At 43.0% G+C, this 12,452-nt stretch overlaps 1 protein-coding gene across 1 annotated transcript in view; it reads right to left on the bottom strand.

The window, feature by feature from the left end:
• Positions 1–12,452, bottom strand: part of LOC141791262 (uncharacterized) — a 55,603-nt gene that overhangs the window by 5,114 nt on the left and 38,037 nt on the right. The window contains exon 2 of the mRNA XM_074671540.1: positions 1,968–2,106. Within this exon, the coding sequence (XP_074527641.1) occupies positions 1,968–2,106 (139 nt within the window). The remainder of the gene's footprint in view (positions 1–1,967; positions 2,107–12,452) is intronic.

Raw genomic sequence — 12,452 nt, 5'->3', positions numbered from 1 at the left:
TCGCCCATCAAGTCAAGTCCCACCTCACAAATAACATTCATATTAAACCATTTCGATCTGGCTTCTGTCCCCAGCACAGCACAGAAACAGCACTCCTCAAAATCACAAATGACCTACTCCTGTCCTCAGATTCTGGCCATTTCAACGTTATTATCCTCCTCGACCTTACCGCTGCATTTGGTACAATAAACCACGCTATTCTCCTCTCCTGTCTGGGACACACTGTCATCATCACTGGGCCAGCCCTCTCCTGGCTACATCAACAACTGCTCCTCTCACACTACTCCTCTTGCTCAAGGCATCCCCCAGAGCTTGATGCTTGGTCCCCTTCTGTTCATCATATACCTGCTCCCCCTTGGTGACACCATACGTCAACATGGTCTTCATTTTTACTGTTATGTCAATGACATACAGCTCTACATTTTCACCCGACCCATAACCACAGATACACAATCATTACCTTCCATACTGAAATAAAAACATGGATGAACCACAATTTCCTATCACTTAAAGGTAGGGTAGGTCAGATTGAGCGAGCTGCAGCCCTTAAGTGGATTTTCGATACAACCGAAGCAACCCCACCCCCTCCCTCCAGGCTTCTCCCGAAACCACCTCCTGAACCACATGAACGCGCAGAGGCAGACGACAGCTGGAGGATGAGTACAGGTAGTGGTGGAGAGCTAACTTGCTACATCGTTTGCGGTATTTATTCATCAAAGAAAAGGAAGAATGTCTCATTGTCATGTAAGTAAATTCACTTTACCACATCAGGAGTAGATGGAAATGAGGACTTTTAGTGCACGAACGGTTATGCTAGCACGTATGTTGTGCTTATCTGATTGGTAGATGAGAAATGACAGATTTATTATTGCCTGGCTAACAACGCCTGCTAACCAGAGAGCTGGAAACAACAGTCAGAAGTAAAAAGTAACGATTGGTTTGGGTGTTTGTGTGTACGTTTAGGATTACATTTTCTTATGAGAAGCTACTGAATGACTACAGAGCATACATACATATTTTGGTACACCATTGTTTACAGTCGGATTTTCGCTTTTGGTTTGTAACATTTTTGTTCATTTATTTTTTGTTAGAGCTCTTTTGATGAGAGGGACAGAGGCTGGGGGATGTACCGCTGTTGGCGGAGCAGAGCAAGACCTCCAGCCAGTCCAGAATCTACAAGCCCGAAGGATTTCTGATGAACGGGTTTAGCCTCAAATTACTTCTGATATATTTTGTCTGTTTTATCTTCAACAAATTTACCTTCATTGGTAATATTAATAGTAAGTAATGTTGTATAACTAACAAACCCAAGTATCCAAGTGTTTTTATTTCTGATCAAGCAAAATAAAAACACTATAAAGATGATGGTTGGTGATTTCTCTATGAATGCTGATAGTGCATGTACCATATAACAATAAAGATTTTTCATTTGTGTGTATTTTATCGTTTTAGCTGACAGTGTTATTTTGGGCTTACTCATCGCTGCCTAGCTGCTGATACAGACCACGGACATTTCTCATCACAGAGTCAGTGCACTATGTGTATGACATGCTACATGTGTATAGATGACTATTTGACAGTTATTTTAAAGAATACTTTAAAAAATATGACCTACCTTTAAGCATGACTAATCTGACCTCATAATCATCGGCCCCAAGTCCCTAACCAATCCCATCCAGAGTGTTAGTCTTACATTCAGTGACTCCTTACTATCTTCCTCACCTCACATCAGTAACCTCAGTATCATTTTTTTTAGTATTTTTTCTTTTCACCACCACACCACACCAGCTCACCAACACAGCCTTTTTCAACCTCCGTCCGTTCCTCTCTTTCTCTGCTGCTGAAACACTTGTTCATGTAATCGTTACATTTTGTTTAGACCACTGTAAAAGCATCCTCTATGGCTAATCTTCCAAAATCCTTGATAAGTTACAGCACATCCAAAACTCTGCTGCATGTCTCCTCACCTGCACCCACCGCCACTGTGCCGGCACCGAGGGCACTGGCATTTACCTCCAGGTTGAAGGGGCAGGTGAAGTTTGGAGTGATGAGCAGAGTGGTGCTGCTGCAGAGGAGGGCTTTGGCAGCCTCAAAACACAGCTGACCCTTTTTTCAAACAGCTGGAACAGTGTTTTAAGGCTCACCGACTTGTCAGAGAAGCTGCAATGTCAGAAAATATTCTGCAGAATAACCAGCCATTCCCAGGAAACGACAAAGCTCACCATGCATATGAGGAGCCGGGAAATCCATGATTGTTTACACTTTTGCAGCAACTGGGCACACATGACCCTACCACACCTGCTATCCTAACAATGGCCTTCCTAAACTAGGATTTGGCCAACTTGAATTCAAGGGAAGTGGAATTTGAACAATCCAAAACCTCCCCAAGGATTTTCACATGTTCAGAACAAGTTGATGAATCGGCCATGACATTTGGATGACATCATCCAAATTTGTACCTCACAGTTTTTAACATCTCTTAAAACACCAGAATCCTTTGGAAAGTGGGTTCTCAGGCTGGATAACATGACTGTGTACCAGAGAATGTGGCTGAGGGTCAGAGGCACATGCAGTGAGTTGGACCTGCCAATAACCTTCAAGGAGGTTGAGGTTGGGGACAGACTTGGCAGATCTCGCATGTTTGACAGTTGTCCATGCGTTGAAGCAGGAATGAATCTAGTTAAGTTACATTTATTTTCCTAAAATCGTTACAGAAACACAGGGTCTGATCAGGTTCAGGGACATGGAGAGGTGAGCACCAGGGGCGACTGCCTGGATCTGCAAAAACCATGGTCGAGGAGATACTTAACTTCCTGCTGCATTAACTCACATTTCAGAGGATTGGATGGTTTGATTGGCTTTTGATCACACACACCATTATCATGAGTTTGCATAGTTCTTTGAGAGGGGGTGTTACCTCAAAGGCTTGGCTCACAACAAGCACACACACCACTATGTCCCCCATTCATTCCTCATACTTTTGGAGCCTGTTTCCAATCTTGCCTGTTTGTCCAGCAGCAATGCATTTATCCACATGTTCAAAATGCAAAAAAAACTTTAATGCTCAGTTCCATTAAAACAGAACCTATGCTCAGGAAGTTTGTTCTTGTTTAGGCAAGTTTTCCTCCTGCGTGGATGTTACAGACTCTGCTTTGTTTCATGTCCTTTGACTCTCTGTGACCTCACTGTGCAGTGTCTTGGGTGGCTGTGCACAGTAAAGCTGTATTTAACCCAGGTCACACCTGTTGTACTGTGTCCACGCATCAAGGATATTGAGCTGGTGCTCTGACTTTGTGTGCATCTGCAATCCTTCATGCTTATACGATGCCATTTTCCAGTTTGAAAAACCACTACCTGGGGAGAATGTTCTTTCGAGAGCAGAGGGGAGTGAAAAATGTCTGCATGCAAAACAATGTGCAGAATTCTGGTTTTGAGAGCACTCAGCCTTTGATCCAGGAGCTTTATAAGCTGTAGTACATCCCTGAAGACTGTGAGTGTAGGCTGTGCAGATCCTGACACTCTTGTTTAAGAACTGTTGGTAAAATTAGAAAAAAAATATTTTAAATTAGTCTTTAAAAACCTGCTCTCCTGATAAAGATGGAAAAAAAAGGTAGAGTCTGCAGTAATTTTTGTTACTTGTTGTAAACACAAATTTCAAACTGGGCTCCTCCTTCTTGGATCAGTGCCAGCAGCAGCACACACCCACAGTCTCTGATCGTGACTACCTGAGCACACTCACTAGCCCAGCAACCACCTGTAGCATCACGTTTCTACGTGGGGGAGACTCAAGAGCCCTGCACCTGACTTGGCATGTTAGCACAAGTTAAAATAAGTTTGTAAGCTTTACCTTATTCATTTACAAGCAAATCAAGCTGACAGAATACTGCCATGTGATTCTGATTCTCATGTGATTCTGACAAGAAGCCAACGCCAACATGTTTTCCTTTTTTCATGTCTGGACTGGTGCAGTGAGCACATTTTCCCCAACCTCTCCTGACACAGACTATGACTCTGAATACAGAACGACAGAGCCCCGTTGGCAGAGAGGCTGTGGGGTCAGGGGTCAGGGGAAAGGCGGAGGGAGGGATTGAGACAGAGGATGAGCAAGGACGAGAGATGTGGTGCCGAGACAGCAACTCGAAAGGGTGGAAGCTCTACAGTAGCAAATATATTAACTGAAGACCAGCCAACAAAAATTATTGCCAATATATGTATCTTATAGATAAGTGTTCAAATAATAAAGGAAATATCAACTACACACAGCTACTTGTGAGTATAACAGAGGCACAGTGCAATATATCTCTGCAGTCTCCACCCATTGTACTTCTGCTCTCACAGAAGCTTCTTCAAGAGTTGGAGCCACAAGGTTGCAGATCATTAGCCATGAAACCATTTCATAAGAGAGAGTTTGGCCTGGTTTTTAACGCACTGGTGGTGCATCAACATAGACGTCATTCTCTGCTGTCTGCCAACCTACCTGAACTTCAATGGTGCCCGTGTGGAAACTGCAGGGACATGCCATCAGACAGTGAGAAGTTGTGTTGTGGCCAGGACTCTTGACTTTTGGCTAAGCCGCGCCCCCTCCACTCGCAGGGACAAACAATGAACATTCAGTAACAGGTGCTATAGCAGGTGTCACAGCAGGAGACATTTCCCAGGATGCTGTTGATGATTTTTGGAGACAGAAAGATCACAGATTATCTTTCAGTCCCTAAAAGTCTCTTAAGTCCACATTGGAGGGAAATATGAATCATTTTTTTGTTGAAGGTCGATAAAAAGCTTCAGACTAAATTTACAGGTCCCAGAGCAAACCTGATAAACAGCATCTGGTTAGCATCAGCATCTCAGACAACAAGACAGAGGATCAGCATTGGTCAGGACAAAAATATAACCTTCATTTTACCATCTTTACTATGAGTGTGTCTCTGCTGGTTTGGAGCTACAGGGTTAACACTGAATCATTCAGCACAATATTTGACAACCTTTGTTTTCTGGGCTATTACAGATAAGCTCCAGACCCTGACACCAGCTAAACCAGAGCCCTTTGGACAACAGCTAACAATGATGTATAATCACCAAAGAACAAAAACTAGAACAAAACAGGCCAATGAACTCCCAACAAACAAAGAGACATGATGAACAACACAGCTAGGAGCTAACGTTAGACTTTAACTAACGTTAGAGAAAATCCCAAAGTGTCCGTCAGACTGCAGTGGTGGGTCTTGTGTTTAAGGTAACTTTATATTTTTCTACAGTAAAGTCCCAACCTGCTGCCTCAGATACTATGTCAGCTGACCTTAGAGCAGATGGAGACATCCTTCTTCATTTGATTCACCCCGAGATGATGTTGGTCTGCTGCACAACTTTATCCAAAGAAAACACTTTTCTCTTTTCTTCTGTTCTCAGATGTGTCTTATAAGGGGTAAAAAAACACATCCTGTTGCCCAGCCTTTCAGGATACTTTGTGTTGGAGCTGCTTGTTTGACCTTTTTTTATTTAAAATCTCAGAAAATCCTTAGAAAGCCAAAGGAAACTGACTTTCTGCAATGCATTCCAATAGACGTATGGCAGATAATGTCCAAGTGTATTGGAAGGCTACATGCCCTGATTGGCTTATCACATTTGTGGGCAGGACTTAGCCCCAGGTCAATTGTACTTCCAGATTATCACACTGCTCCCTGTACTGTTGATAAAGGCAAAGTTGTTCCCACCTATCAAAGAGCCCTGTTATTCTGTCTACTGGCTTGCTGCAGTGCTGTGTGTGGTCCATCAGAGAACAGTACCCTGACTCATATGAACAGGGTCTATCCCTGGGGCTTGAAGTTTGTTGGGTTGGCCCTTTCAGAAACAAGGTCCACACTCTGTAAACGGTTGAAAGTTGCCTGAGATGGACCAATACACATTTGGAGGAGTTGCGTATTATCAGTTCAAGAGTTGAAAACAGAGAGTAAGAGTGATAAAAGCCAAAGCAAAAGATGACACGTCTTTCTCACCAGTGTACCAGTGCACTGGGAACTTAACTATCAGATGGAGAATAATTCTGTCTCTGTTTTCTCTTTGTGTCGGCTCTACAAAGCAAAAGCACTCTGCTGAACCAGAAACTTTGGAGCATAAGCACACATATTACCAGCATAATGCTTACTGCCACACCCTGAGGCTTCCTCTCATACTGTTTGTTTGCTCTTTTTTATTAATATTATTTTTCATTTTTCACAACAATTAGACACAACCTATCTGTGGCAGCATGGAGCTGGCTTACGCTGCTGCACTGTTAACAAATACGAGCACTTCTGTCACACATAAGTGACATACTCCTTTGGTTTATTTGTACTAAAGGCTTGCTCTAGAAAAAGAGAAAGTATTCTTTTTCTAAAACTGGAGGGCCGGGTGATGATGGGCAGGCCTCCAGGACTGATGTGGGGGAGGCCACAGCAACAACATGGCCTTGGTTCTCCCTCATGGCCTTGGTACTCCCTAGTGGCCTTGGTACTCCATCAAGGCCTTGGTACTTCTTCATGCATGAGGTCTTTGGGGCACGGCCCTTGATAGAGCTTTCGGTCCTGATGGACCCGAGTGGGGAAAAGCCATGGAGGTGACGCTGCCGTGGCCTCCACACATGACCCATCCACATCTGCAGCTTGTCCCTGGGCCCTAGAGGAGGAGGAGGTGAAGGAGGAAGGAGAAGAAGAGGAAGAAGACAGACCTAGCACAAGCTGTAGAGCAGAGGTCGCCAACCTGTCAACCTGATTGCGATCAACTGGTAGATCTTTAAAGCTTCCCCTGTAGATCTTACATCTGATAAACTGTAATTATGTTTTGAAAGACCACGTGCTCGCTCTTTCCTCTGTAGGAGACCAAAAGTTAGTTTATTTCCTAATGCCTTTGACAGATGCCAAATAAGACCACGAGAGAGAGAGAGAGAGAGAGAGAGAGAGAGAGGGGAAACTCGGAGCGTAACTGCTGCCAGTCAGCCTGTTGCAACTGTAGCTGCTGCAGCTGCTGCAATACGGCAATCAGCTCACTACTATGGAAGAGGCTCAACCAAAGAAGGCAAAACATACAATTTTCATCCTGAATGGGAAGAGAAGTTGTTTTTTTACTTTGGTAAAAGATAAGTGTGTATGCATGCTGTGCCACCAAACGTGCACTGTCCAAAACGGGAAACTTGGAGCGGCATCCCAAAACCAACCACCCGAAATTCAAGGAAAGCTTCCCCCAAATAGATAGATAGATAGATAGATAGATAGATAGATAGATAGATAGATAGATAGATAGATAGATAGATAGATAGATAAAATACTTAAAAATGGTGCGATCCATGCTAAAAAATTTGAGGAATTGAAATCAAGACTGAAGTTTCAGCAACTGTTTTTCACAAGACCTGCTGTGCAAAGTAAGGCTGCCACTAAAGCATCTCTTCGTATCAGCTGCCTGTTAGCTAAGCACAAGAAGCCTGTCATGGAAACAAAGACGATATGAAAACAACACTGCGTGCTATACCACTTGGCCCGGTGACTGTGACAAGGACGGTTGAAACACTGTCGGAGGATGTGGATCGACAGGTGCTTCGAGACTTGTCTATCTGTGAATAGTTTTAGATCTTCTCACTGTCTTGCTCTTAAAGGAGAGGACAAGAGGTGAGGATATTTATAAAGAGTTCAAGAAATATGTGAACGTACACGGCTTCCCCATTCATAAATGGTTGCTATAACAACTGACGGTGCCCCGGCGATGGGCGGTGTGCGTACAGGTTTCATAGTGCTGTGTTGTAATGACCCAGAGTTTCCACGTTTCATGGATTATGGCTGTGTTATTCATCAAGAGGCCTTGGTAAGCAAAGTCTTGGACTTTTTCCAAGTACTGACATGGTGGTCAAGCTGATGAATTAAATCAGAGCAAAAGTGCTTCAGCACCGCTTGGGGTTATTTGATGAGATTGATGCAGGGCATGGTGACCTACTTCTCCACGCAGATGTGGAGCTGGTGGTTGAGTTGTGGCAAAGTATTGCAGAGAGTTGTTGACTTGCTGCCTGAGATCATGACTTTTTTGTTGACAAGAAACAAGGAACTGTCTGACTGTGTGTGGCTCATGGATCTGGGGTTTTTGGCCGACCAAAACTGAATGTGCTCAACACTGAGCTTCAGGGGAAAGACAGACACCTGCTACACATGATCAGCACACTGAATGCATTTAAGGCCAAGCTGGGAGTTTGGGACATACACCTTAAAAATGGGAAGCTGACACACTTCCCCAACCTGGAGAAAATATCTCACACCATCACAACCAAGGATGCCTTTCACCTGGAGCAGTACTGCACGTGTTTGGACAAAGTGGCGACGGAGTTCACTCAATGTTTCGGTGAGTTAGAAATCATGGAAGATGCCCCTGCTTTTGTATCAAACCTGTTTCTACCCATTGATGTTGAACAGTTGGTAACCAGATTCCAACAAGTATTGGCTTTGCCAAGTGGTGTGGACATGGAGGTGATTGATTTGCAAAATGACATCGAGCTGAGTCCAGTGACTTTGGGGACTTGTCAGCAAAGAGAAATATCCCATCCTCATTGCATGTGCTAGAGGAGTGAGTGCATACTATTCAGTCACAGCCATCCCATTAACTTGTGTGTGTGTGTGTGTGTGTGTGTGTGTGTGTGTGTGTGTGTGTGTGTGTGTGTGTGTGTGTGTGTGTGTGAGACTGTAGGAACCTGCCTGACTCCATGATACTGGCTACATGTCAGTTAAATACAGTAGGGAAGACGAGTGGCAGTGAGATAGACAGGAGAACTTGTGGGTTATTTTCAGAATCAGCCTTTTTGAACAGTTTATCTGAAATGCTCTTTGATATTTCTTAATGTTCTAATGTTTATTATTTTGTGGATTAATTAGCATTTTTTAGTGATTCAGTTCAGATCAAGAGATGGAAACAGAGTTAAAATCACTGAAAGTTTTCCCTTCAAATTTCAAAGATCTTTCAAGCCCATTTTGAGCAGACATTCCAAATCAGCAAGTGATTGGTGCATGTCAAATAAAACCAAGACACCTAAATACAATACATAACATTAAGTTGTTGTTTAGCTTTATTTAATCTACAGACATGGTTCTTCATTAAGGGTCTGAATTCAAGTCTTTCATTTCAAGCATGACAATCTATCTGACAACGTTTAATTTTCTCAGCAGGTGACGTATCTTTTCCTTGAATGAGGATCACTCCTGGTCCTCCCTCCTGACTGCGTACTAACTTTGTGGTCGAAATTCCTACTGCTGGCATGAAGAAGACACAGAGTTTAATGAAGAGATGGGAGGTCAAGCAGTTTCAGTCCAACATTTTATTTGAAGCAAGCAAATGGAGTTGACATAATGATGGCACACGGTCAAAACGCCCAAAAACCTAATGCCCCAGCCTTCTTTTTATACCCCTGGGGTGTTCCTAAATGCATGCATGCTGTCCCTGTATGGCCAACAGACTGACCAATTTTAGTTGAGTGATAGTAAACATATGTGTCAAATCTTCCCTTGCTTTATTTATGGCGGCTGGGTTGCCCGTTTTAGTTAAAATGCCCCTTTGTTCTTCATAAAGCATCATAAGGAGCCTCTGCTCTGCGGCAGAGAAAAATGGTGCTCTTCTTGCTTACACCTGATTGTCTCCTCATTGATCCGTTCTTCAGGGCTTCTTATGTAGCTGGGCGAGGAGGACAAAGCGAGGCAGTGCAGGTCTGCCTGGAATCAGCCTGAATTAGACAAAGCTGGATCGTATTAGTGGAAACAACTAGAGGCTTAATCAGGAGATGCCGCTTATCTAAGCCCAGATTTGTCAAGTAAGCCTGGCTTTAGTTAGCCATGTTAAGTTAGCCCCTGGTCTTGTCTTCCAGTGTTTACCTCCCAGTAAAAAGTGGATTCTTGATTTAAGAGTTTTTCTGGAATTAACCTGCAAAAACATAATGGCAATGTGTGCTAACAGTTGCTGTCCATCCAGAATCCGCTTGAGGCTGGCTGCAGAAAGACCGGAAACATTCACACCAAGCCATAAAAACGGACCTTTAGAGAATTAAAACATATTTACAATCTGGTTAAAAAAAATGATCTGGGTCTGAAACGCTCATTTTTGCTATTGGCGCACACTGTGAAGGAGGTGACTTCTTTATAACTCTGTGATTTTTTTTTCGGATGTGGCGGTTCAGAAGTTATTAGGATGCTCTGATTGTCCGACCAGAGACAGCTCATGTAACCGATGGGCTCCCTATACCTGTTAGAAAGGCCACATTTTATACAGTCCATGCTATGCTAATACACAGCCATCCTATTTTTGTGGAAAACCAGAGCTGTTATGCATCGATTCAGCTTTGGGAAGCTTGAACGAGACAGGAAGTTGTGCACAGAAACTGCCTAAAACCACCCAGAGACTTTTGAAATAAAACAGACATAATGAGTGGAGTCAACAGGTTTGAGTTTTTACAGCCCAACATGAATGAAGAGAGACTGATCAATGGAGGGAAGAGCAGGAACTGCGTGAGTGAGATGACAAACGCAGTCAACACAAAACTAAACTGAGTGGGACTGCAGACGTACCTGCGGTAGAGGTTACAGGGTTTTTGCTGTTAGAGCACCTTGACTGTTAATTCTTTGTATTTCTTTTTATGGTTCTTCTACATTAACAATGTTTTTACTGTTTTTTGAAGCACTTTATTACATGAACAGAAAAATGATATACAAATGAAGTGACTGGTGTCATTGAGTACTGTCATATGTTTGGGGTGAATGTTAATAAATTTGTATTTTTCGGTTCTCTCAGATACAAAAAAAAATACCAATTTATCAAGTTTGAAAAAAATTATGCTTTGGGCTGTACATGAAGATATCCAACTGTGAGTTACCAAACAAACTTGAGGGACTGGATTTCTCATCAGCTCCGTTATTTTGCTCAAATTGGCCAAAATCTTTCTCCATTGAAAAAAGGTTGCTGAAGTTCAATACTTTGTAATTCAGTGCCTCAGACTACGGCTCTAAATCAGTTTTGGTATCAGCTGCTACGCTCCGTCATAAAGGACCAACACATGGTTCTCTACACGAGCTGCAGTCTGCTCAGGCTGTTGTCAAAAACTATTGGCACAAAGAGACGTTCTGTGCTGCTCAGTCTGCTGCGTCCGTCACGTCAGCCTCAGCTCTCTGTGCCTCAGGACCAGAATAACAGCATTTTGCCCACACACACACACACACACACACACACACACACACACACACACACACACACACACACACACACACACACACACACACAAAGATAAACATGCTACTTCTTCCAAATCCTCCTTTGAAGATGTATTAATCTCACAAAACTACAGAGGAACTTTGGTTGTTGGTTATCTTTTCTTCTCTATGAAACACAATGTGGACAGCTGGTCACTGATGTCCATGTTTCTAAAATCAGGTCTAAATTTGTTTACCTCCCCTCTCTGTGATGTCTGAAGTGTCGTACCAGCTTGCAGAGTGAAAAAGATTTGTGTGCCTGAAGGAGGTGTTGACACCCTGGATCCACTGATGCTGTTGCCTGAGGAAGTCTGTGAAATCCCATCCTGCTGAATGAGAGCACTTCGCCCTGCTCCCTCCATCCTCCCTGCAGCCTGGGTCAGCTCTGACGCTGCTGTTTATTTTATAAGCTCGCCAAACATGCAAAACCATGAGCGACAGTGCAGTCTTTAAACTTTTGAACTTGTTTGTCATCATCATCACTGCGGCCTGACGTGACAGAGGTTTTTTTTTTTTTTTTATAGCAGTAAATAAATCACTTGCTGGGTCATTGGCATGATTTCCAAAAGCCTCACAGGAAGTGTCCCACATTTAAGATTCAAATGCAGCAAAACTCAAATCTGGAGGCGTTAAAAATGCTTGACCTGACAAGGGGGTCATCAGGTCATCTAAGTCCTGCAGTCAGTCTCTGATCAGAGTCCTTGATCTCTTCTATTTCACACGTTATGTCCCCAGTCTGGAAAAAAGGGGACACAGCACATTTAGCCCTCTCCACTCCCCCACTCCCAACAAAACAAGATTTGCAGGTAAATGAAAAAGCAGTTTATTTATCTTGGTTTAGAGCCATGCCTAATGACCAAAAAGGCCCTGTGTTCCTTGAACTTACCTAGCCAAACAAAAGTCCTCTCGGCAAAAAACAAGTTCTCTTACCTCTCTTACCTAATACAAAACGGAAGAAAACAGGATACAACAGGAGAAAACTGGAGAAAACTGGAGAAATGAAAAAAGGCTTTTCCCACCAACTAACTACTTTATTAAAGCACAGATTCACAATAAGTTTAATCTCTACAGCCAGAGCAAGGGTCTTCAATCTGTGGCTCTTTGATCTATTTTGCAGTGGCTCCTTGGAGCTTTAAAAACATATTATCGAAATAAAGATTTTTAAAATTTTCTTTCAGAGGGTATTGATGATTAAAGACACTGACACTA

The sequence above is a fragment of the Halichoeres trimaculatus genome, unplaced genomic scaffold (genome assembly GCF_033239565.1).
Source record: "Halichoeres trimaculatus isolate MK-OKI-2021-1 unplaced genomic scaffold, fHalTri1.1 fHalTri1_scaffold_6, whole genome shotgun sequence".
NCBI classification, from domain to species: Eukaryota; Metazoa; Chordata; class Actinopteri; order Labriformes; family Labridae; genus Halichoeres; species Halichoeres trimaculatus.
The sequence above is the reverse complement of the archived record's forward strand: the minus strand, read 5'-3'. Positions and strand labels throughout refer to the sequence as shown.